The 26,664-nt window shown below is 35.3% G+C and overlaps 2 protein-coding genes and 2 long non-coding RNA genes across 4 annotated transcripts; 2 read left to right on the forward strand and 2 right to left on the reverse strand.

The window, feature by feature from the left end:
- The first annotated feature begins 252 nt into the window (after positions 1-252).
- Positions 253-4,725, forward strand: LOC112741347 (uncharacterized). Its single transcript, XR_003171448.3, has 2 exons — positions 253-3,421; positions 3,554-4,725. It is a non-coding gene; the product is annotated as an uncharacterized lncRNA (long non-coding RNA).
- Positions 4,726-5,178: 453 nt separating this feature from the next.
- Positions 5,179-5,857, reverse strand: LOC112741346 (uncharacterized). Its single transcript, XR_003171447.2, has 2 exons — positions 5,589-5,857; positions 5,179-5,467 (listed from the first exon to the last, which is right to left on the reverse strand). It is a non-coding gene; the product is annotated as an uncharacterized lncRNA (long non-coding RNA).
- Positions 5,858-19,790: 13,933 nt separating this feature from the next.
- On the forward strand, positions 19,791-22,559 carry LOC112741348 (glucan endo-1,3-beta-glucosidase 5-like). Its single transcript, XM_025790283.3, has 2 exons — positions 19,791-20,479; positions 21,276-22,559. Exons 1-2 carry the CDS (start codon positions 20,130-20,132, stop codon positions 22,387-22,389), a joined length of 1,464 nt encoding a protein of 487 aa, XP_025646068.1. The 5' UTR covers positions 19,791-20,129; the 3' UTR covers positions 22,390-22,559.
- A 939-nt stretch (positions 22,560-23,498) lies between these two features.
- Positions 23,499-25,398, reverse strand: LOC112741349 (uncharacterized protein At4g26485). Its single transcript, XM_025790284.3, has 3 exons — positions 24,975-25,398; positions 24,573-24,771; positions 23,499-24,026 (listed from the first exon to the last, which is right to left on the reverse strand). Exons 1-3 carry the CDS (start codon positions 25,246-25,248, stop codon positions 23,741-23,743), a joined length of 759 nt encoding a protein of 252 aa, XP_025646069.1. The 5' UTR covers positions 25,249-25,398; the 3' UTR covers positions 23,499-23,740.
- Positions 25,399-26,664: the final 1,266 nt, after the last annotated feature.

The raw sequence follows: 26,664 nt of genomic DNA on the forward strand, positions 1-26,664 counted from the left end.
CAACACAATGAACTTCCTCCAAAGGCTCCCATGCAATCTAGGCCTCCAACAAGTCAAGCCCAAACTATTGTTACTAAACCAATTATGGCCAAAGAAAGGTTTCTCAAAAAAGGAGCAAGCAAAAACCCCCCCAAGCCATTAAAAAAGGCCCAACCACAAGAATAGGCCCAATCCTCCCAAAAAAGGCTTCAAACATAAACAAAAAATTATTGAAAAGGCTCTTTTGGCTCTTGATTCTTCCGCAGCGGTAGTGCCACAAAGCAAGCCTTCCACTTCAAAGGATCCATATAAGGAGGACATGGAGCAAGTCATTATGGCAAACATGAGGGGTATGGTGAAGCAACAGTGGGAAGATTTCAATGCTATGAGAAATGGAAATACTAGCCATGGGAGCAATGAAGCTACAAGATCTTCGGGGATTCGTCACTGTGCTCATCATCCGGACCCAGAAGATAGAGGGAAATCAGTGATTGTGGGACCCGCACCGGAAAAACCACCTGATGCAACTCTATCGTGTGTGACTAGAACAACTGGTAGTCAAAAGAACTCCGTGAATCGGGTTAGCAAAATGGATGGAGCTGATGCCTCAGACCGTGTTTAATTTCTAGCTCTTTGGTTCTTGGTAACCTCCATTTTTTGTTAGTTTCTCATGAATATTCTTACCTGGAACTATTGGGGTGCGGGCGAAAAGACGTTTCCTAACCTTATTAGAGACCTTAAGAGAGATTATGATTTGAATTTTGTCATTCTGTTGGAAACCCATATTAGTGGGGATCGGAGAAGGACCGTCAGAAATAGAATAGGGTTTAATGGCATGTTTGTTGAAGATGCAAGGGGCCAATCTGGGGGTATTTGGTGCTTGTAGAATTCGGATATTTGGGAAGTAGAAATCTTTCGGCACAACTTTCAATTTGTTCACATGAGAATCCAAGTCAGGAACTCACCTCCATGGATGTTGACGGCTATTTATGGTAGTCCTTAGAGATCCTTAAGAAAATAGCTCTAGAAGGATCTCAAAATTCTTAGTGAATCTATGAATCTCCCCTGGTGCATTATTGGGAATTTTAATGCGTATCTGCATGACTTTGAGAGGAAGGGGGTCTCTATTTCTCAGAATAACAGTGCTTGTAGAGACTTTCAAAACTGTGTTTCTAACTGCGGTCTTCTGGATTTGGGCTACTCGGGCTGGCCCTACACTTGGAAGCATGGGAGTTTGTCTGAACGCCTTGATAAAGGTCTCAGAAATATTGAGTGGCAGATTTGCTTCCCTGATGCTGTTATCAAACATCTCCCTATGTTAAAATTTGACCATTCTCCTCTTCTTCTGCAATTTTCTCATTCTGCCCCTCCCAACAAAAGAAGAAGGTCGTTTCATTTTTTTGCTGGCTGGCTATCTCACCCTGATTTTAAGAATTTAGTTCAAAGAAGCTGGAAGTTTGAGGACTCTTGGAATAACTGTATAAATGATTTCAAAATTCTCTCAGAATCTGGAATTCCAATGTGTTTGGTAACATTAATAAAAATAAGTTCAGGATTTTGAGAAGGCTATAGGGCATCACAAATAATCTTAGTAATGGATACAATCGGTTCTTAAAAGATCCGCAAGGAAGACTTTGGGCAGAGTATGAAGAGATTTTGGCATAGAAAGAGCTACTCTGGTTTCAAAAATCTCGGTGTAATTGGATACAATTTGGTGACCGCAACATTAAATACTTCCATGGCACTACTATGGCTAGAAGAAGAAGAAATGAAATTGAGGCGTTGCAAGATGATAATGGAAATTGGATTACAGAGAGTGCTGAACTTGAGATGATGGTAACTCATTCTATGCTAAGTTATACTTGGATGACACTCCTAACTCTCCTTTTGTCATGAACCAAAGATTTCCTGGCCTAAGTAATGATGATATAAATCTGATTGGTGGTCAAGTCTCTGAGTGGGAAATATAGGATGCTATTTTTACTATGGGAAGCTTCAAAGCACCAGGTAAGATGGAATTCATGCTATTTTTTACCAACATAATTAGGATAAGATTGGTGCTGAGTTGTGTAGGCTCGTGCAGAATATCTTTAGTAATCCTTATAAGGTGAAAGAGATAAATGAAACTCTCATTGTTTTGATTCCTAAAGTGGAGCCCTCTACTACTTTAAAACAAATGCGACCGATTAGTTTGTGCAACGTTTCATATAAAGTTATCACAAAGATTCTTGCCAAGCGGTTGAGATATATTATGGAGAAGCTTGTCAAGCTGACGCAATGCAGTTTTGTACCTGGCAGGCACAGCTCTGATACATCACTCAGGAGGTCATTCACTCCATGCGAAGCAAAAAGGGTGTTAAAGGCTGGATGGCCATTAAGATTGATTTGGAAAAAGCTTATGACAGATTGAAATGGAATTTTATTAATAATACTCTTGATGATATTGGGATCCCATCTCACATCTCTAATCTCATATGTACGTGTATCTCTTCAGCCAGAATGAGAATGCTTTGGAATGGAGAGGCTTTAGATGAATTTACTCCTTCTAGAGAAATTCGTCAAGGTGATCCTATTTCACCTTATATTTTTGTTCTGTGCATGGAACGTCTCTCTTAGCTCATATCAGAAGCGGTCAACCTGGGTTACTGGAAACCCATCAGACTTAATAGGGGTGGTCCTGAGCTCTCTCACCTCTGTTTCGCCGATGACTTTATTCTCTTTGCTGAAGCCAGTTTGGAGTAGGCCTGGATAATTGATAGAGTTCTTGGTGCCTTTTGTGAAAGTTCCGGTCAGAAAGTTAGTAATGAAATGACTAGAATCTTCTTCTCCAATAACGTGGGGCATCATATAAGAAATGAGATTAGTGAAGCGTTACATTTTCAGAGGACAAATGATCTCGAAAAGTACCTTGGAGTTCTCCTTCTCCACTCTAGGGTAATGCGGAGCACTTACAACGGAATCATAAGCAAATTAAATACAAGACTCAGCAATTGGAAAGCTACATCATTATTTTTGGTGGAGAAAAATACCTTGGTAAAATCTGTCCTCTCTGCTTTATCTAGTTATACTATGCAAACTGCTTATTTACCTGTTTCTACTTGTAATATGATTGATTTTTTTAAATGCAAAAATTTTCTCTGAGGTGACACTAATCAGACAAAGAAAGTCCACTTTCTGAGCTGGCATAATGTCTGTAAACCCAAAAATGCAGGTGGTCTTGGTATCCGACATGCCAAAGACCTTAACCATGCATTTATGATGAAGATTGGATAGGGGCTGGTCGACAAAAGAGATTATCTTTGGGCCAGAGTTCTAAGGTCTAAATACCGGTGTGGGACTGATATTTTTCTTAATGTTAGAAGGATAAATAATGCTTCTAATTTGTGGAAAGGAGTCTGCCGTGCTTGGAAAGATGTTGAGAGCAATGCCATATGGAGGATAGGTGATGGATCTAAAATTAAATTTTGGAGTCATCAATGGATTCCAAAATTTGGAACTCTAGACCAACATGCTACCTAGGTAAAATATAGCAATTATTCACCTAATTCTCTAAATGATTTCCTCTCTGTTTCAGGGTATTGGGATGATAGGAAGCTTAGAGAATGGCTCCCGGATGAGGTTGTCCAACGAGTCTTAGTAATGGCTCCACCATCACCTTGGAAGAATGAGGATCAGATTGCTTGGGCTTTATCATCGGATGGGGCGTTCAACCTGAAGTCTGCTTACCAATCCCTTCACACCAACCAGAACCACTCGGACCAAATCTTCAAGCTTGCGTGGGACTGAAAGGGCCCAGAAAGAATTTGCACCTTTCTTTGGCTTTGTGCAAATGCTCAAAGGTTCAGGAGGCATATGACTTTGAACCCCAGCTGTCCTCGATGTTAGTCGGGTGAGGAATTCACTATCCATGTTCTTCGTGACTGTCCTTTTGCAACTCAAGTTTGGAAGCTTCTAATTCCCGCGAGAGAGGTTGGGGATTTTTTTACCGGAAGTATGAGAGAATGGCTCTCCTCAAATCTCAATAGGAAAACGGAGTGGACTTACTACTTTGGAGTGGGTGCCTCCTCTCTTTGGTGGTTGCGAAATAAAATTGGTCTTTGAAGGCAAGGCCACTGACCCAAGGGTTGCTGTGAGCCACATTAGAGCACGTACAAGGGATATTATTAAAGCCATGAAGAAGACTAACCTTCTAAAGAGGAATCATAATAGTTTGGGAAATCTCATTCGCTGGCACCAACCACAGGAGCACTATGTCAAGATTAATGTTGATGGGTCCTACTTCTCCCAATGTGATAGTGCCTCCTACGGGGGGATCTTCAGAGACCACATGGAAAGGTTTATGAAAGTCTTTTCCTGTAATTTGGGTAATTGTACCATTATGCATGCTGAACTTTGGGGAATTATTAAAGGTCACCAAATAGCAGTTGCTAATGATTTTCAGAATATTATTGTCGAGTCTGACTCTCCAATGGCTCTTTAGGTTATTAAAACAGGATGCCCAAACTCCCACCCTTGTGCAGCTCTTGTGCAAGATATCCTGATCCTAAGCAGGCGTGTGCAAAATATTGATTGAAATCACACCTTAAGAGAGGCCAATGCAGTTGCAGATATAATGGCCAAGAAGGGGCATGATCTCCCCATAGATCTCCACATTTTTTATACACCTACACCTGATATTATTTCAGTTTTAGTTTTTGACATGTATGGTTCTTTTAGGCTTAGAGACTTGTAGTTTTTGCTTGCTGTTTTGGGTTCCTGACCCCGCTATTCCATCAAAATATATATATATATATATATATATATATATATATATTATCTAATCACTAATTTTTAGACAAAACTAAACTCAGAATTAATCTAATGGTGGTTGATTTTATCACATGACTAAAAACTTTATTAAAATCCATTCTTTCTGATTGAGTGTAGTCTTGAGTCACAAGTTTGATTTTATGTTTTTGGATGGATCCGTTCGTTAGAATTTTTTTTTATTTGAATATTTGAGATATTTTTCGTGACATGATGGAGAGAGTTTGCTATCACCTTTTCATTTTGTAAAATTGCTGGTGAATAATTGCAGCAAACATTATTTGTGTGAGATAAAAATTGCTACAATCTTTTGTGACGAATGTATCTGCCACAAACCTTTTGCGACGGAGCTTATGGAAAATTGAGAGTGAGAGAGAGATTATGAACTATATATTTAGAAAACCAAATGTCACTTTAGTAATTAAAATATCTTCCACATAAAATTATCCATAGCACACTATAGTTTTATTCAGGGAAAAATTATCCAAATAGTTTTGTTTGCTTCCAGCATATATTATATTCACAAAATAAAGAGAAGTACATATATAGAGTCTGCCTCAACCTTCAACCTTCAACCTTCAACCTTGTGATATATTATATGCTTAAGGGCAACATCCATCTTCACAGCATGCTTTTCCACATTGGATCATTGGCTTCCAAATGAACCAGCAACACCTACAACCTTTGAACAAAAATGACAACACATTTTTATTATTATTACTATAATTGTTGCAAGAATTGGAAACTGAAGAGTCAAATAATGAATCCAAATTCATAATTAAGCATATACTTATTGATTTTACCTTGAGGATAATAGACCATATGGTTAGACTTTGGTGGGTGAATTTTGGTATTCCCTTCATCATTTGCATATACAACAACTACTAATGTCACAAGTAAGAGCCATAAGAAAGCAGTGACTAAAGATTCTCTTTTCACCATCATCTCAAATCTCAAAACTTTTACACTTTTTTTTCCTTTGCAAACCAAACCTATTTATAGGGTCTCAATAGGCTAGTTGTTCTTGGGACAAAAAGTAGTGATAAGACCACATTTTGCAACTTGTTTCTTGTCATTCATATATTGAAATTGAATAATGTAGCATACTCTGCACACATGAATTACTGAGAACCATTTGCCCATAACACTCTTGTCCACACCTTTTAGGTCAAAATTATATTTCGGGTTAAAAAATAAACGTCCACGTCTACTATCGACAGTTACGAGTGACTACTGAAATGAAATTGTCTTCATGTAAAAAAGATGATTAAAAAATAATTTAGTTAAATATGTCAAATTATTTAAAAAATTTTATGTAAAGACAAATTCATGTAAGTGATCTTTTTTTTTTTTTAAATCATAGTATCCTTTTGAAGATGTAAACAATTATCCAAAAAATAGTGTTCTACTGTTCTATATATTCCATTCAATGGAGACTGAATATTTGACTACATGGTTAAAGGTTGAGATGAGCTACTACCATGTCACATTATTCTATAACTATCTTTTATGTCATAATTGAGCTAGCCAATATTGACTTCCCCCATATTTTAAGACATTCATATAATCTGTGTGCAAGTCGAATAATTAATGCTTCTTTGGTCTCTCAATAATATAGTTCCATTTTATTTGTTAGTTCATTCATCTCATCAACACTCAAATAATTGATTTTTTATTTCTAGATCAAAAATTAATTCCTCACAAATATAAAAAAAATAATATACTAGTATTGATGGACAATTAGACATAGGGAACATTTGGCGAAAATTTATGTTGGCATTAAATGGGACCGTATTAATTGGGCTTTATGTGATCTAAGAAATTTAACATTGGGCCATAAGTCCATTAACAATTGATCAAAAAAAGAATCAGAATTTTTCTTGAAAGAAAACATATATTAAAAAATTCATGATATTGTCAACAAAAAAAAATGCTTGTATAAGTAAGTCTTAGGGATTCAAATTTCGTCTTATCTATGTAATAATTTATTGGTCAGCGATAAACTTTTAAATGGAATTCCGATGTTCTTGACCTGTCGGGTTGGGAAATACAATAGAAAACAAAAAAAATATATGGTATACTCTAGTATTCGCGACAAATTAATTTTTGGCTTATTGAACGAGAGAATACCGTGAAAAATAAAAAGAGGGTAAATTTTGACAAAATTAAGGATTAACTGTTGGTTTTTAACCGGAATATTTAAATATTTACGCTTAGTGACGTAAAAAAATGACAAAAAAAACAAATGAGAGATACAATATTTGCATGGAATGAGAAATTTTCTTATACTTTATGGTTTTTAGTTTCTTTTCCACTTGGAGTTAGACTAAAATTAAATCTCAAATTTGGTATAGTGTGAGAGCCTACAAGCAAATTGCAATTATAAGCTCTAAATGTTATTGTGACCCTAAGACCCTTCGTGAAGTTGTTGCTTCAATTTTCGTTATGTTCTTATATTCTATTATACTTGATATGATGTTTATTTTATAACAGGTTCATCTTCTGTTTGATGAAATGTCTCACAGGAATGAATCCCTTAGCAGAGATGAACAATAAAGAAAGCAAAGAAGAAGAAAAAGCATTGGTTCAATTATTTATGTAAGGAATCTCATACTTGTGGCCTTTACACCCCTTCTCTTTTCTGCTTTCTTAGACTTTAATTTTTTCCATTACATAATGACATCACTTGCTTATCTTGATAAACTTTTTCATAAGCATGGATCACTCCAATGCAGAATGGTGATTGTATATTATATAATGTATTTATTTAAGAATTTAATTTTAATGCACTGTAGTGTAAAATAATTTTATACGTATATCCAATTACGTAACTATCTCTCAGCAAAATAGCTATTTTTTACATCGATAACGTGAATGGTCATCTAAAAAAATAGATGTGATTGAACGACAACTTAAAACATTTTACGCTGTTAGTGCATAAAAGTAAACTCTTTATTTAATGTTAAAACAATTTTATCTTATTTCCTTTAACAAGTAATATAAAGGGTCTTTCAATTGTTCATCTTAGGATAAACACTTGAACAGCATGGATGAGTCTAATCTAATGCAGAATCATGAATACTAATCATGTGTTTATGTCAACTATTTTGTCTTGTTTACTTTAAACTAGTGGCATAAAGCCATAAACTATCCCAATCACATCACAATGACAAAGCTTGATGATTCAGAAGGGCTTGCTTATCTGTTATCTCTAATGGATTTATATTTGATAATCAAACACATGCACCTATATTGTGATTCAATTACTCTGAATAAAATTACTAGTAAATGTAGTTTGCTACAAACACTTTATAATAGGTTCCTATTTCAGTAAAATATTACTTCTGCAATTTCAATGCAATGAAATAATTAAAAAAAATATCTTAACTCTTTTATTCAATATTTTTAGAACATTTTTTAGCTGAATCCATTAGTTAGGGTTAGTGTTAATCAACATAGTAATCAAGAAAGTGCTTGTGCTTGCTGGTGCCAGCACTGATAACCTTTTTTATTAAATGCAAAGTAAAAGGGATTATTAATTCTCACTAATGACATGGTTGACAAAAATCTTTGCTGTGTTTTGAATTAAATTGTTGATCTTTTGATTGAATGCATGCCACGTCATTAGTATTATTTTCTTTATGTTAACACTTTAGACTTGTAGCCTAATCTATCATAATTGTTATTGCAGAACTAAACATTGTTTTAAAATTGGCTTCTTGTTGTTGTTATTGTGGTTATTTAGATAACCATTTTTCCAGAGGATTCATTGAAACATTCAGTTACTCTTTAGCATATGTTGGGTAATTTAGGCAGCACATACATATAATTAATTTTATTTCTTCTTGTGGTCTAAATAAAAATAAAGTGGAATTAGCCCTTGCTATATTTCTATCTAATCTTATAAACTTCATATACACATAGTGATATATTGTAGTTTTAGATGGAAATAAATTTGCTATAGGGAAAGCTAAATGTGACAGAAGATTAGGAATTCAATATTCATGGTGGTTGATAAGACTTTGATATCATGTTGAAAATTTTTATAAGTCAAATTAATCCTTTTGTTATTTTAAAGAGAGATAAATTTGTCATATAATTATATTTTTGCAAATAATTTATTCATCTAATACACATATTAAAAATTTGATTGAAAATGATGTATGAGCCAATATGTCTAATAGATATAATTTTTGAACATTTATAATAAATAAATATCTATTGAAGATTAACATGTCCCATTTAAAATTCCTTGGGATAAGAGATGTGTATTTTGTTAATTATTTCATTATGACTAATGAGTAGGCAATGATGCACCCGAGAGATTAAGAATCAAATTTTGGAAAGAAAAACCCAAGACAACGAGACCCTTGACAAAAAAAAAAATCCAACCCGGTCTCTGACAATAACTTCGAAAGAACAACGAGGTTCTTGTGCAAAAAAAAAAGTCAATATTTTTTTTTAGCACAGGGGCTAATCAGTCCCAAAAAAAAATCAAGGATCGGATTGAGTGTTTTTTTTTCTTGGAGGTCTCGTTGTTCTTTCGAGATAATTGTCAGGGATCGGATGGGGTATTCACTCAATTTTGGAATGATATTGCAACCATATTCAATTCAATTTTTAGTGAGCCTAAAGAAGATAGAGTGATAACCAAAGAGTGAATGGAATGGATTATGGGCCATAGATATCTATGTCAATCTTGAATCTTTGAGAGAATATAGAAATAAAAATAAGAATGAAAGTGTGCTAATTAAGGTGCAAAATGTAGATGCAAAAGCACCCTCCCTGAAGTGATAAGCATGTGCTACTATTTTCTTTGGCCTTCTCTCTTTTATGGTGGCAGACATAAATACTCAACAAATAGAGAGTGCCAAATAAGCTTTCTATATTCTAATATTCTCTACACCAACCAGCCCCAATTGATGTTTGGATTCCCTCAAAGTGGCAAAGAAAGTTATAAAGATAAGGTGTTTCTCAATGAGGAATCAAGCACCAATAGAATGAAGATTTGTCAGATAATAATCTTTCTTTGAAAATGCTGACTTTTCCTTTCTTGTTCTTCTTTTTTTCCTTCTTGTGTTGGTTGATAATATATCAATATCCTTCAAAAGCTTGCAATTGCAAAGTGGTTTTGGACATATAATAAAAAAAAGTTGCACTGTATACTAACAACTGATCCTCACATTTAGGAAGGGTAATCTGTTTTTATCCCAATTCTATGGCTACACAATTTTTCATTTTTTGATACGGGTTCTGCTACGTGTAAACTAAAATCAGCCACCAAAATCAGCCACTAGTATAAAATACATGTTGGAATATAAATACATATTGAAAATAAATTAAACCACACATGTATTTTATATATAAATATATTGGTGACTGATTTTAGTGGCTAATTTTAGTGTACAAATATCATTTCCCTTTTGATACTGTAGTTATCGGTAAGGTTATGTATAATCACGAATTTTCTGATAGTGAAAAACATTGATCAAGAAAAAAAAATTGTGCTAGAGAAACTAATAATGTGACATCCTCACTCTCTATTCCAAATTCAGTTAAGATCAGTGACATTTTATAAATAACAATAATAAAAGCAAATAATAATGAAAATAAAAATCAATAACACTAAGTTTTAAATGATATGAGTCTATTTACTATTTTATGAGATAATTTTGTTTTAGATTCAGATGCACATGAGTTTTAAGCTAAGGTCAGAAAAGCAAGTTAAAGGGTCTCACTGTAATATATAGGAACCCAGCAAGCACCATAAGATGCAATTGGGAAATAGGTTAATATGCACCTCTCTTTTCTTTTCTCATTATCTTTGCATAATCTTAGTTATATAAAATTGCAAGACTTATGCAGACAGTTAGATATATAGAACAGTTATTTTAAACCGTTGATGAATTTTCTTTACACCAGACAGATTCTTCGATTTATGTATCCAATCTCATCTAGTAAAAAAACGTGTTTATTATTTTTGTTGTAAGTTTTTTTATTTTTAAAGTTATTCGGAATATTTATTATCAATAAAAGTAATTTCTTATAAAAAAAATTAATTTGTTGCTTATAAAATTTTCTGTATAAATATTCGTAGTAGGGGTGTATATGGTCCGGTCCAATTCGAAGACCTGTCCTGGCTCCGAACACTTTAGAGGCTAATTTAGTGTGTTTTCATCGGGTCTAGGGTCGGGTAAGGGTCTCAAAAATAGATCTGGTTATTATTTCGGGTCGGGTCCGAACCATAGCTCGAGTCATTCGAACTCGGCCCGGTGGTCCGGTCATCATACACAATTAATATTTTGTGTTATTAGTGATGGATGATTGCTATTCTTATGTGGAATTTAAATATTATAAACCTTAATATTTTGTGTTATTCGTCATTATAAGATTATAAGTTAATGTTTTATATTTAAAATGCACAAGACTTTAGACTAATGCATAATATTGTGTTATTTGTATTGATTTAAATATTTGGTGTTATTAGACAATATTAGTATTGATTATGGTTACGCTTTAATTTTAGAGAAATGTTGGTTCTTGTTATATTTTTTTTAGTGAATTTTACTATGTGAATTGTGAAATAATGGTTGGAGATTAAGTGATTTTTACATACTAAAGACCCGGTTTTTATCCAATTTTCACCCGATTCGAAGGTGCGTAGGTTTCATCGGGTCTAAGATCGGGTTAAAGTCTAAAAATTAGGTCCGGTCTATATTTTAGGTCGAATCTAAATTAAACCAAACCTAGTGTGGCTCGACCCATATACACTCCTAATTTGTAGGGATAAAATTATTACCAATTATGGGCATTGCATGATTTTATTTTTTCTTATATATTTAGCAATAAAGATTTGGTCTTGAAATGACATAATGCAAGATACATGCATGAATGTTCTTGTGGATATTAATTCTTAAGAATGCTTTAGAATTATTAATATCCTTAAGAATCATTATCATCAATCTAAATAGAATAATCAGTTGTTGGCCTTGGATTCACCAAGATGGGATGTAAAATTTTTCAAAACCTGCAGAAAAAGGACAATGGATTGGCTATATTATGAAGCATCTCAAGGAACTATTATTATGAATATTTAAACCTCAGTACTGTCACCGTCCATTTGCCCTGGTTTTCTTAATTAATTAATTAATTAAGAAAAAGAATGAGAGAATTTCAACAAAGAAAGCTACAAGTCCTAAATTCTGTTGCCCATCACAATAGATGTGATCTAATAACTAATTAGATAAAAGAATCTTAAATAATACTCTTGAAACTTCACATTATGCTACACTTGGTTTTTTGAAAAGATAAAAAAAAAAATAATGGAGTTAAGATATTGCTGTTGCATAACACAAATTTTGTAATAAGAAATAAGCAGCTTATTATTCTAAATGTTTAAATAAAAAAAAATTATATCAATAGTTATAATTTTTAATATATTTTTTGTGAAAGATTATTTTAAAAATTTGAGTGAATTTTATATAGATGTTATTTTTTCTTTGTATTATAAAAATTCTCATACTATATTATGAAATTACTTATCTTTAAATTTAAACTAATAAAAAATGCATAAATATTATATCTTTCACTATAATAATGACATAATGTAAAAATTTAAAAGTTAGCAATTTTAATTTATATTGGTAAATATTTTTAACAAATAATTTAATATTTTTAGTCTAATAATTTAATATTATATTTGTTATTAATATTTTTAAATATTATTACTTAATTATAGATTAAAAATAATAAATTATGCCAATCTTACTCTTTCATAATTGATACATAATGTTCAAGAAATTTTGAATATTTAAATATATCAAAAGTATCATGATGATGATTCATGAATGTTATGGACGTGAATGTATTATGAAGAGATCACATGAAATTTAATAATTGTTTAATAATCCATTAATTTGAGTGAGGAGGAGGCAGCAGCAGCACCGTCCTTTATTTCATTTATGTGACAGTTTCCAATCCATTTCACCTCTTTATCCTACATGACAAATACTTACAAATAATATCGTACAAAAATATTATTTATACATTAAATTAACTATTAAAATTAATTTTAGTATATATATAATATAATTAAATATTATATCATATTAAATAGTCTTATTAGATTTGTTTATTTGTTCTTAATTGATTTGATTTTACAATTATATCCCCCACACTTACACATCTCTGTTGGTGTGTCATAATCTTCCATTTCCCCTTTCAATTATTTTCCCTTTATCATGTTAGTATATCAAAATCACACACCTTCACTGTTTTTGATAATCACATTCTGCTTTTACATAAGTTTGAATATATCAAGATTAATGTTAACGAATTATTTTTTTTTTTATTTAAAGGTGTCAAATTTAAGTGTTTGTTTGAGCGTAATTATTTTTAAAAAAAAATATTTTTTTTAATAATTTTTTTTTTTATTTTTTAGTGTATTTGACAAATTTTTAATAATAAAAGTAAAAGTATTAGAAAAATAAAAAAAAATATTTTTTTTGAAAAGTTATAATTTATATCTTTTTTTTAAAAGATTTTTTTTTAAAAAAAAAAAGATATTTTTATATAATAAATAAACAAAAAAAATACTTTTATATTATTATACTCAAACATAATTGATAAATAAATTTTTTTTTTTTATGAGATATCTAAATATAAAATTACTTCTATTTTTCCATTTTTCCATAAGATCTTTTTAAAAAAAATAATTCAAAAAAAAATTTTTTTTTAGAAACTCACCCAAACACCTCTAAATCTTACTTTAAACTTCTATATATATATTAGGATTAATCAGTTTTTTCAATTGAATTGAACCCTGTGTTTTCTGATAATTGAAAACAACCTATGAAATTTCATTTTGCAGTTTCTGTTATATATTATGCTCAAAGATAGTTTTAAGTTTCATAGGTCAATTCTATAATAAACCTCTTATACTAAGATAATTTAGTGATAAAAATTAAATAATTATAAATACCATTCTCCTATGATTTATATTATATCTGATAATTGAATTAGACATGTACGGTTACTCACTCCAAAATGTCGGAATTGCCATACTCTAAGATCCAGTATAAAATTATTATTTCTTCTAAGGACCACTACCATTATCTTAAATTATTATTTCTAAATTATTTTTGCACATGAAATTTTTGCAAGAACACATACTTAGGCACCTGACTTATATTTCTACATCTATCATCCAACTTTGATCGATTGATACTAATAGAAAATTAACCATTATGGTAAGAAAAAGTTTGATTGACAGGGAAAAGAAGAGAAAAAGATTAGAATAAAAATATTATTTAATTCATCCATCCTCAAAAAAAAAATAATAAACAAAATTTTGTCGTTAAGTCAAAAATGAAAAATTCATAAAAAGTTAGAATTATTATTGCGTAATAGTATACCTACATGTCTTTATCAACGTTGTTTTTTTATAGGAAGACCAAAAATAAATTATCGGAATTTTGTAAGACTGATAATATATATTCTACTCGCGGGTACTAAATCCGAATCAATTCGTTCGGATAGGATTATTTACTCGATCCGCTGCAGATAAGGTAGGGTACGATATGAATTTGCCTGTGGGTAAGGTAGGGTACGGGTTCAGGTTATACCCTATCCTACCCTACCCGCATTCCTAATATATTATATAATATATAGTTATGTATGTAGTGAAGAAAGTAAGTGTTGAACTTACAATCTTCCTCTTATAAAAACTTAATATAACTACTAAACTAGTTGATGATCATATTATTTATAATTTTATGTTAAATTTTTTTAAGATTTTATTGTTTTTAATTTTAATTTGAACTTAATTTTTTATTTTTTATTTTATTAATATGTATAAAATTTAGAATGATTGAATTTTATATTTATTTAAATTTTTTTTATTTTTTTGCAGGTAGGATCAAATAGGGTAGGATTTAGAATTTTATGGTGCAAATAGGGTTAGCATTAAGAGATTCTCAACCCGTAAATAAGATAAAATAAAATTTTAAAAAAATTTTCAATCCACAAATAAAATTAGGATAAAGTCCAAACCCTACCCTAATCAGCCATAGAATTTTAGGTTATCTGAACATATACTTCCTGAAATGATTATAATCTCTAGTCACAGCACAAAATAATATTCTGGTTATAGTTTCTTTAATTTTAATACACTAATAATAAAAAAAAATTTATACAATCATTCAATTAGATTTTTACAAAAATATTCAATTAGATGACTCTTTTATTCTATCATTGTTAGAGAATCATTAGCATTAATTAGGATCAATTAGTATCGTCTATATTTATGTAGTATATCTGTATATTAATTATAGGATTCTATGCTTTTATTACTCTGATTCATTTAGCACCTATAAATACCTCTTGTATATTGTACTTTTGGCACAACTCAATAATACACTTTTCATATTATTCTCTCAGTCTCTTGTTTCTAACATGGTATCAAGAGCTTAGGTCTTTTTTTTCCGATGAATATTAGTTCATAGCCCCTTTGTTTTTCCTTGTCGGCAGTGTTCTTTGGCCTCCTTTTTCGTTCTCTCTTTGACGCTTTGGTTCGTCACCCCCATAACCGTCTTGTTTGTCTTGTCGCCGTGATTCCAACGCAACCAAAACCGTCGCCATCCGCCTCCGGACGCGCCTCCACGCGCCGCCGAAAGACGCTGCCACGACCAGGTTGCTCTTCCCTCCAGCTTCCACCCGTGCCACTTTGCTCGCAATTTTCGAGCTGTTTCCGACGCTTTGGTTCGTCACCTCCGGCATCATCGTGTTCTTCTCTCCGTCAGCTTTCCAACGCCGCCAAGATCTCCTCCAGAGACCGCCGCACGCGCCTCCACGCGCCGCTGGAAGATCGCTGTCCACCTCCATTGATCCTCCCCCGAGATGCTTCAGTAGCCGTTGGATCTTGCTGTTGATCACACGATCCTGAAGCCGCCACGTGTCACGCCACCAGCCTTCCATGCGACCCGCGTACCCGCTCCTGACCCGACCCGGCCCGCGCGCTGACCCGGCCGCCACCTCGACGCCAACTCGTCCTCTTCATCCTCTCATGGGCTGCCACGTGTCTCCGTTGCCCTGACGTGGCGCTGACGTGGCTGCTGACGTGGCAGACAAGTGGGACCCTCCCTAAGGTTTTTTGGTGAGCTCTTTCCGATTTTGCCATCCGTTTCCTCATTTTCTGCTCCGAAACTGCAGTTTTTCTCTCCTCTCCTTGTTCTCTATGACTACTTTTATGGAAAAGTCAGATGTTTTTGCTGCCACAGACAGAAAGGGGGTCTTCTGTCGCAACTGTAACCATTTTGGGCACCCGTTCTCCAGCTGTCCCTCTGTTGAATGTCGCACATGCCACCAGAAAGGGCATATTAGCTACCATTGTTCACAGTTGTTCTGCCGTTATTGCAAGCTCTCGGGACATTTGCTTACTACCTGTCCTACTCGTCCACCACGTCCTGCGCCTGCTTCTGCTGTTGCTGCTACTACTGAACCTACCACTGTCTCTCTATCTGATATTGCATCTCTTCTACAGCGTCTTCTCTCTGTTTCTGGTAATACCCCTGCTGCTTTATCGAGCCCTCCAGGTACTTCTAAATGGTACTTTGACTCGGGTTGCTTTAATCACATGTCTCCGTTGCGTAATATTTTCTCGTCTATGTCTGCAACTACAAATGGACCTTCTGTCAATACTGCAAATGGCTCCCTCTTGCATGCAACACACAAGGGTTCTATATCTCAGTCATCTCTTAATCTTCCTGATACTTACTACATTCCCAAATTAAACTTCAATCTTATTTCTGTTGGTCAACTTGTTGATCTGGGTTTTGACGTCACCTTTTCTGTTTCTGGTTGTCGTGTACAGGATCCTCGGACGGGACAGATCATCGGGACTGGACGTAAGGTCGGAAGGTTGTTTGAACTCGAAAGTCTTCATATTCCTCCTGTACCAAATCTCTGTGCTGCTTCTTCTCCCTCTACCCTTCACTTATGGCATCAACGTCTTGCCCACACCTCCTTAGGAAAACTGCGTCCTCTTGTATCTCAGGGTGTTTTAGGTCAGGTTCCGAATGAATCTTTTGACTGCATTTCTTGCCAAACTGCCAAACAACCTGCTTTATCTTTTCACAATAATTCATCCCTTGCTTGCTCTCCTTTTGATCTCATTCACTCTGATGTTTGGGGCCCCGCTCCCACTGCCTCTATGGGCGGAGCTCGATACTTTGTTGTTTTCATTGATGATTATTCCCGTTTTACTTGGGTTTATTTGATGACTAATCGCCATGAGTTACCTCAGATCTATATCAACTTTGCTACTATGATTAAAACTCAGTTTTCCAAAGCCATTAAGGTTTTCCGACGTGATAATGCTATGGAATACCGTGATTCCAAACTCTTAGCCTTTCTTGCAGAACAGGGTACTCTGTCTGAGTTTTCTTGTCCTGGTACGTCTCAACAAAATGGTAGAGCTGAACGCAAACACCGTCACATTCTTGACTCCGTCCGTGCAATGCTCCTTTCCTCTTCGTGTCCTGAGCGTACTTGGGGTGAAGCTGTTCTTACTGCTGTTCATGTTATCAATAGACTCCCTTCTTCTGTTCTTGGTAATGTTACTCCCTTTGAGCGTCTTTATCATACCCCCCCAGATTACAGTTCTCTTCGAGTTTTCGGTTGTGTATGTTTTGTTCTTCTTCAGCCTCATGAACATAGTAAACTTGAACCTCGGGCTCGTATGTGTTGTTTTCTTGGTTATGGCACTGAACATAAGGGTTATCGTTGTTGGGATCCTCTTTCTAAATGTATTCGTATATCTCGTCATGTTGTCTTTTGGGAGCACCACATGTTTTCTCGGTTCTCATCCTTTGAGTCGATTCCTACTACTCAGTCACCTTTGTTTACTAACCCCAATGTTGATCTTTTTCCTAGTGATGATTCTACAGGTTCTATCTCGAGTGACCCTCCACAGCCTCCTGTTCCTCCGCCTTCTCCATCTCCCGATGATTCCAGACCGGACGATGATCCTGCTCCTACCGTCATGCCTCCTCCTTCCGCTCGTTCTTCTAGGGTAAGGAATCCACCTCCTCATCTTCTTGATTATCATTGCTTTTCTACTATTCTTCATCAACATGAACCTAAGACATTCAGAGAAGCCTCCTCCAACCCAAATTGGCAACAAGCAATGCAAGAAGAATTACAGGCACTTGAAAAAGCACACACTTGGGATCTGGTTGATCCTCCTTCTGATCAGGAAGTTGTGGGCAGTAGATGGGTATACAAGATTAAGACTCGCTCTGATGGCTCTATTGACCGTTATAAGGCCCGCTTGGTTGCTCAAGGTTGTACGCAAGAGTATGGTATTGATTATGAAGAGACTTTTGCCCCTGTCGCTCGTCTTACGTCTGTTCGAGCTCTTCTTGCCATTGCCGCGGTTAAAAAATGGTCTCTCAGTCAGATGGATGTGAAGAATGCATTTCTTAATGGGGATTTGAAAAAGACAGTCTATATGAAACCACCTCCGGGATATCCTTGTCCTTCTGATAAGGTTTGTCTCCTTCGCAAGGCACTTTATGGACTTAAGCAAGCTCCTCGTGAATGGTTTGACAAGTTCAGCACTACCATATGCAGTCTTGGTTTTACTTCTAGCCCTCATGAGAATGCGCTCTTCATTCGTAAAAGCGAACGTGGAGTTGTTCTTCTACTTTTGTATGTTGATGACATGATAATCACTGGGGATGATGTTGATGGTATCTCTGCTCTCAAGGCCTCGCTTCACCGTACCTTTGAGATGAAAGATCTTGGTTCTCTCAGCTATTTTCTTGGTCTCGAGGTCATCTCCACTGATGATGGCATCTATCTCTCTCAGGCTAAGTATGCTTCAGATCTTCTTGCTCGTGCTGGGATTACAGATAGTCGCACTGAGTCTACTCCTCTTGAGCCTAATGTTCGATTTACCCCTATGGATGGCACTGTTTTGGATAATCCGACTCTCTATCGACAGTTAGTTGGCGGTCTGGTCTACTTGACTGTCACCCGTCCAGACATCGCCTATCCGGTTCATGTACTTAGCCAGTTCTTGTCAGCTCCTCGTACTACTCACTATGCGGCAGTTCTGCGCATTCTTCGCTACATCAAAGGCACTCTCTTTCATGGTCTTTATTTTTCTGCCCATTCCTCTTTATCTCTTCAGGCTTACTCTGATGCTGATTGGGCTGGTGATCCCACTGATCGTCGTTCTACTACTGGTTACTGTTTGTTTCTTGGCGACGCTCTTATTTCTTGGCGTGCTAAGAAGCAAATGTTCACTGCTCGCTCAAGCATAGAAGCTGAGTACCGTGCCCTCGCTGACACCACTGCTGAAGTTGTCTCGGTTCGTTGGCTTCTCGAAGATTTGGGTGCTCCTCAGTCGTCCCCTACTGATGTTTTTTGTGATAATCGCAGTGCTATTCAGATCGCCCATAATGATGTCTTTCATGAACGCACCAAACACATTGAGCTTGATTGTCACTTTGTTCGGCAACGTATCCTTATTGATGCTATTCGTCTCATTGCTGTTGGAACACTAGATCAGACTGCTGATATCTTCACGAAAGCTCATCACCCGACTCGTTTCCGGACTTTGTTATCCAAACTCAAGTTGGTATCCTTAGCTCCCACTTGAGTTTGAGGGGGGATGTTAGAGAATCATTAGCATTAATTAGGATCAATTAGTATCGTCTATATTTATGTAGTATATCTGTATATTAATTATAGGATTCTATGCTTTTATTACTCTGATTCATTTAGCACCTATAAATACCTCTTGTATATTGTACTTTTGGCACAACTCAATAATACACTTTTCATATTATTCTCTCAGTCTCTTGTTTCTAACAATCATAAAAGATTAAATTATTTAAATATAACTTCCAACAAAAGGAAATTAGGATAAAATTAAATTCAAATTAGTAACAGCAATCCGAGGCTAAGCAAAGCCATACAACATAATGCACCTGATAATATTGGGGGAACCTGTGTTGAAAAATCTCAATGCCGACACAAATAAAAAAATAAAAAATTTAGGGCATTTTGGTAAATTTAAACCCTCCCTACTAAATAACACAAGTTAACAACCTTCAACTCATATCATAAACCTCACTATAAAGTCCATAAACTATCTTCAACTTTACTCAAAACTTCACTTAAGTAACTAGTTAAACACTCTGTTTTGTTTTCTGTTGAGTGCTTTAAATCTTCAAACTCCAACACCCAGATCACTTTTTTCTTCAAACTACTTCAGGAACCTCTTATGATCTCTTAAAGTTTCCAACTTTGTCAAGCATTGCAAAGTGGTAGGAGTACACATGTTGGAGCCTAGATTCTTTTATGGTGCACTCTACCTGTTTGTTATATGTTGGAGCTTGGAAGCTCCAATGGCTGAGTCAGGAATAGGGGTTAACTGGGGCACCATTTCATCCCACAGGCTGAGGCCAACTACAGTGGTTGATCTGCTTAGAGAGAACAAGATCCAGAAGGTGAAACTGTTTGAGGCTGAGCCTGATGTGATGAGAGCATTGATGGGGAGTGGGATTCAAGTAATGGTTGGGATCCCAAATGAGATGTTATCAGTTTTGAGTTCTTCACCTTCTGCTGCTGATTTGTGGGTTAGACAGAATGTTTCTTCTTACATTGGAAAGGGTGGTGCTGATATCAGGTTAGTTCTATGCACCTCTTTATTCATGCATTCCATTACCTTAGATTCAAAATTAAAAATAAACCAAAAAAAAAAAGAGATATTTAGGTGTAAGAGTATATTATCTTTACTTTTATTGAAATTGAATTAGGCACTCTGGTGAGAGTGAACTCATTACTTTATCTTCTACAATCTCCAAAATTACTTGCTTATCTGTTGTTAAAGTTCTTTTATAGGATTTGTTGGAGCTGGGAATATTTTGATAATCTGAAAAACATTTAGTAAGAAATATTGGAAATCTTAGGTTGTGTTCTATCAAGAGTGTTTCTGTTGTTATAATTTTTCATTGTTATTCTAAGTTAATAATTTGGTTTTTAAAACTCTTTTTTACATATTTCTGAAAACACTAAGATAATTTAAGTTGATTAGGGTTAATTTGAGGTAATTCATAAAGGTGTGTTTGATATTAACTCATTCTTACAACTTTTATAAGCTAAGTTACTAGGTGGTGCAATACAACCCCCTAGAACAAGTATCATATGCATTCCATTAGTAGTTTGAAATAGTAACTAATAGTTAATAGGGTTTTGATTAACTATTAAAATTTAGCTGTCAAAGTGAAGAGATGCCAACTTTTTTAGTAACAAGCTCAAAAAGCAGAAATTTTCATCACTGTTTTCTTTTCTGTAATTCAGATGATATTTATGATAAAATTTGTTCTTTACTTTTACTTTTGTAGATTCTTCTCTTTTGGTATGGCAAAATACATATTGATTTTTTCTATAAGGCTTTTACATCTTGTGCCTTGTTATGATAGGTATGTTGCAGTTGGAAATGAACCTTTCCTTTCAACTTACAATGGCCAATTTCAGAACTTGGTGATGCCTGCAGTCCTCAATGTTCAGCAATCCTTAGTCAAGGCAAATCTAGCTGGTTATGTAAAGATAGTTGTCCCTTGCAATGCCGATGCCTATGAATCTGCATCGCTTCCTTCCCAAGGGGCATTTCGTCCTGAACTGACCCAAATCATTACTCAACTTGTTCAGTTCCTCAACTCAAATGGTTCACCATTTGTTGTTAACATCTACCCCTTTCTAAGTCTCTATGACAATGGAGATTTCCCCCAAGATTATGCATTCTTTGAGGGAACTACCCATTCTGTAACAGATGGTTCCAACGTCTACACCAATGCGTTTGATGGAAACTACGACACGTTAGTTGCAGCCCTCAGTAAACTTGGATATGGTCAGATGCCGATAGTTATTGGCGAAATCGGTTGGCCCTCGGATGGAGCTATCGGTGCAAATATTACTGCTGCAAGGGTCTTTAACCAAGGCCTTATCCGTCACATTATGAGCAACAAAGGGACACCATTGAGGCCAAATTCTCCTCCTGTTGATGTTTATATCTTCAGTCTACTTGACGAAGGAGCTAAGAGCACACTTCCCGGAAACTTTGAGAGGCATTGGGGGATATTTTCTTTTGATGGACAGGCTAAGTATCTGTTGAACCTTGGATTTGGAAACAAGCAATTGAAAAATGCAAAGAATGTTCAGTATCTTCCATCTAGATGGTGTGTAGCAGACCCTTTAAGCGATTTGACGAATGTGGTGAACCACATGAAACTGGCATGCAGTGTTGCTGATTGCACCACACTTAACTATGGTGGTTCATGTAATGAGATTGGTGCAAAGGGAAATATATCATATGCTTTTAACAGTTACTATCAGCTACAAATGCAAGATTCAAGGAGCTGTGATTTTGATGGACTTGGTATGGTAACTTTTTTAGACCCTTCAATTGGAGATTGCCATTTTCTTGTGGGAGTTACAGATAAAGACTCAGATTCATCTGCATCAGAAACAGCAAAGCATTGTTGGTTTCTACTATTACTTTTATTTTTACATGGGACTTTTTGGCTCTCAATTTGATAAATAGATTTGGTCAACTAGGTTAGCTGATATACTATACTATTTATTTATCTAATCTTAGGAATATTCAAATGCATTTTTGGTTTGTAGCATCATCCTAGGATTCAGTATATTGTATCATATAAGAGACTGTATGAACACTATATCTTGAATATCACACATTTATTTCATGTTTGCTCTTCAGTAGCTGCTTTACAGTTTTCACATCTAACATAAATATGACTTTGTAAGGTAGTGTTTGTTTGGGGTATTTTGACTAAAACTGGGAGACTGGAACTAAAATTTTAGCTCCTTCAGTATTTCTAGAAAATAGAGACATAGCAGATTGAAATTTTTGGAGACAATTAAATCTTTAATAACATTTATTTCCAAAAGTACCCTCGTATCACTTTTTGAATTCCAAGTCTACTCCTTCCACCAAAACAAAGACAACAAAACTGGGCAGGACAATAGCAGTTTTTCGGCGAGCTCTGCTTCTCCGGAGACGACACAATGGCGGAGCAGCTCGACGAGAGTGAAGGTCACAGCAATGCAGTGATGGCAACGGAGAAGCTCCCCCTTGCGACCTCCTCCTCTCTCTCTTTCTCCAGTATGGTTGAACCTAGTGGTGGCAGCGGTGACCTTCTCCAGCAAACCTTCCTCGACCTATTCTCCTTCATTCTTCGTCAACGACAGCAGCGGGAGTGACTTGCCATCGTCATTCCCCTCCTTCTCCTATCGTTCTCTGGTTCTCTCTCTCTCTCATTGTGATTTCTTTCTCTCTGACGAAGACTATGGTGTGGTTGACTCGGAGCCTGGTCATTCAAGTCAAAACTACTTCCAATACCAGCACACCCTTGTTTCTACGATGCATGATTCGAAGATCACCAACCTCACTTCATCCATTCTTGTTTCCTCTGCAAGAAGCACTCGGGAAAACACAAGAGACATATTCATCTACAGGTTAGAATCAAGTTTCAAGAATTCAAGATCCCTTTTCCAAATTCCACAGTGGATTTTTGTTATTTTAGATTTAGATTTTGGATAATTGGAATCTGATTTTGAAATTTGATGGCAGGGGTGACACGAATAATAAAGTGAAAAACTAATTTTAATTTAGTCTTAGTCTCTCCTCTAATAAAGTGAAGAATGAATTATGAGAATCTCAAAAGAGAGAATCAGACTGAATATTCCAGCCATCAGTTTTATACACATAAATGCAAGTCAAGTCCTCTCTTCTATTTTTTACTTTTTCTCTGTTCTCTTCACACAGTTTGGCAGATGAAGTTTTATGGTAGGGAAGGTAGTTGGCATAATCAAGATGACATTGATGTTCAAAACCAAACCTAAAACTCATAAACCCCTGTAATCATTAGAGAGTGGACTGAAGCTTGAACTTGTAAGTATTAGATTCTCCAATGGGGAAAGAGGCATCACATAATTTTCCATGTGCTCTCTTGTTGTCATAACCAGGATAATCATCCTTGAAGAATGGAACAGCTTGTTGCAAGACCAAACCTCTCTTCTCTGCCTTCTTGACCAGACCCCATTTGCTGTATGGATCACCCGCCTTGTGTGTTACATGAATCTCTCCCCCCTCTTTCCTTACCAGAATCTTGGCATTTGACAGAAAACCCTTCACCAACCTTTTGTTCAACCTGTTTAATTCTCACAAATTCAAGACAACGGTTCAGTAAATGAAGAAACAAATTCTACAACCACAAATGTCATCATGTCTCCCTAGTGTATCAAAAAGAGTTCTAATATTTAACGGTGTGCTTAAAGATCCTCCTAATTCAAAATTCCACTCGCAATGGCATGAGTTGTAATTTACATAACATTCAAGATGAACTCGATGTATGTTAGTGAGATTTTGAGCAAGGAAGAATTATCATTTCTCTATCAGAAAAGAAAGCATGCATCACTAACTTTCAGAGCAAAAGAAAATGATCTTAACAAGGAATGTGTAATAGAGTTTAATTTTGATTTTGATGCCCTCATAGCGTAAAACTATTGTCCAGATAACCATTCACACTGTCAATGTAAAAAGTAGTTATTTTTGTTGACATACAGTATCGTAATTAGATACACTTGTAAAATTGCTTTATCGTGACAGCTCATCAAAAATTAAATTCCTTAGTAATTTAGTAATATACAAAAGTAATTTATTAAAAAAGAAGGTATGGTAATGGTGGAAACATTACTGGATTTGGCAGTAGCTGTTCTCTGGATAAAGGAATCCAACATGAGGGAAGTTATATACAATGCGATCAAACCTCTGGGTCTTTAGAAAGAAATGTTGACCCATTTCCTTAGCATCAACTCCATAAAGCACAAGGCAACCCCTTTCTTCAAGCTCCCTCACATTGTTTATCCCATTACTGTACTTCTTCATAATGTTCTCTTCAAAAATGGAAATCAGATTAATGGGCATCCTGGAGAATCCTCAAAGTTCCATTTTTGAAATTTTCAATGGAAAACATAGAGAAAACAAAAAAAGTGTTGTTTGAGTGAATGAATCAGACCTAAATTGAAATGCAGTGATCAGAATTCAAAATAAGCATAAATTTGAGTAATTTGTTGTAATATTTAAGATGGGTACTTACCCTGAGAATCAATGGAAGTAGCAACGAGGTTGTGAGCAGAACCAAAAGCTGTGGCCAAAGAGAGAGAGAAAGAGAAGTCACCCTCTCCAACAAGGAGTATCCTATGACTTGATGAGTAATGCTTCCTCCATTTCTCTGCCTTTTGTGAATCTTCTTCATCTTCTTCTTCTTCTTCTTCTTGGGGTTGTTGTAGTTGTAGGAGCGTGTCATCGTCTTCTGCACCCATTTTGAGAAGAAAATTGGAAGAAGAAGAAGAAGAGGAAGGATAGTGCATAGTGTTAATGGCTTAATGCATTGGAGTCGTTTCCAGTTTCCACTATGTGCAAAAGTGACTTGGATACAAACAAAATCAATTACTTTTTTGACGTCCCGCTGAAAGCGTTCTTTTCTCTCTCGTCTTTTTTTTTTTTTTTTTGTCATTTTCAAAAAGCGAAAAAAGGAGTATCCTATTTAGCGGTTCACATTACCCAGCCTAGCTCGAAGTAGGCTGGACACGGATCGGATCGGATATAGTTTAAAATTTTATCCGATTCGCACTGCACTTATCGGATCGGATTGGATACGATATTCGCAATTTTTTAGATCGGATCGGATCGGATATCGGATATATCCGCATAATTAAAAAAATTGTTTTCAAATTTTATTTGGCTATTTTTACAAAAAAAAATTCATTTTTCACCTGTTTAAGCATATTTAATTCTAAAATATTATCAATAAAAGTTCTCTTGAATAACAAAAGAAAAAATAATAACACAAGATTTAAGTTTAATTATTCTAAGTCAAAGTACAACATAAAAAATAAAAAACAAGATATCATAAAATTCATAAAATAACACACTAAAATTCATATCACATTAGGGTTTATTTTTTTAAACTATGCTATTTATATGTGATGTGCAGATATACGGATTTGCAGATCGAATCCGCGGATATTACTGCCAAATCCGCAATCCGATCCTACCATAGTGCGGATCCGATCCGATCCAATCCGATCCGATAGCTCTGCGGATCGGATAATATCCGCAAAATTCGGATCGGATGCGGATAATTACCGCGGATATGCGGATATTATCCGATCCATGTGCAGCCCTAGCTCGAAGACCCGAACTAGAATACTTCGAGACTAATTTGATGTGTAAATATTGCTCTTCTTGGGAAGCTAGTTTGGACTTTTTTCCAGCAGCCAAACAAGCTATGGGTCCAATTGTTGGATGCCAAATATCGATCATCTCTATATGACTGTTTTAGTTATCCTAAGAACAAGGACTCTCCCATTTGGAGGTGTCTTTGCAAGGCTTGGGAAGTGTTGAAGGATGGTTTTGCTTGGTGTATTGGAGATTTGAACCAGAATTTTTGGTTTTCTAGTTGGAGGAGAGAAGAACGGTTATCTAATGAGATGGATTATGTTCACATTTCTGATTCGAATCTCCGGATACAAGATATTTGGTCGGTTGGTAGGTGGCATTTGGATACTCTTTATTCTCCTTTATCTCAAAATTTGAAAGATAATATTCTCTCTTACAATCCAGATGAACAAGCAGGTCCGGAAGTGGGTTGGTATTGGAGTGGGTCTGCTGCCAAAGTCTATGACTCACGCAATGGTTACTTGTGCTTGTGTAAGCAGCTGTTTGGTTGGGAGGAGCGGAAGAATTGGCTTTGGCTTTGGCGTCAGCTTGTTCCGGAAAAGCAT

The sequence above is a fragment of the Arachis hypogaea genome, chromosome 14 (assembly GCF_003086295.3).
Source record: "Arachis hypogaea cultivar Tifrunner chromosome 14, arahy.Tifrunner.gnm2.J5K5, whole genome shotgun sequence".
Taxonomy (NCBI): Eukaryota; Viridiplantae; Streptophyta; class Magnoliopsida; order Fabales; family Fabaceae; genus Arachis; species Arachis hypogaea.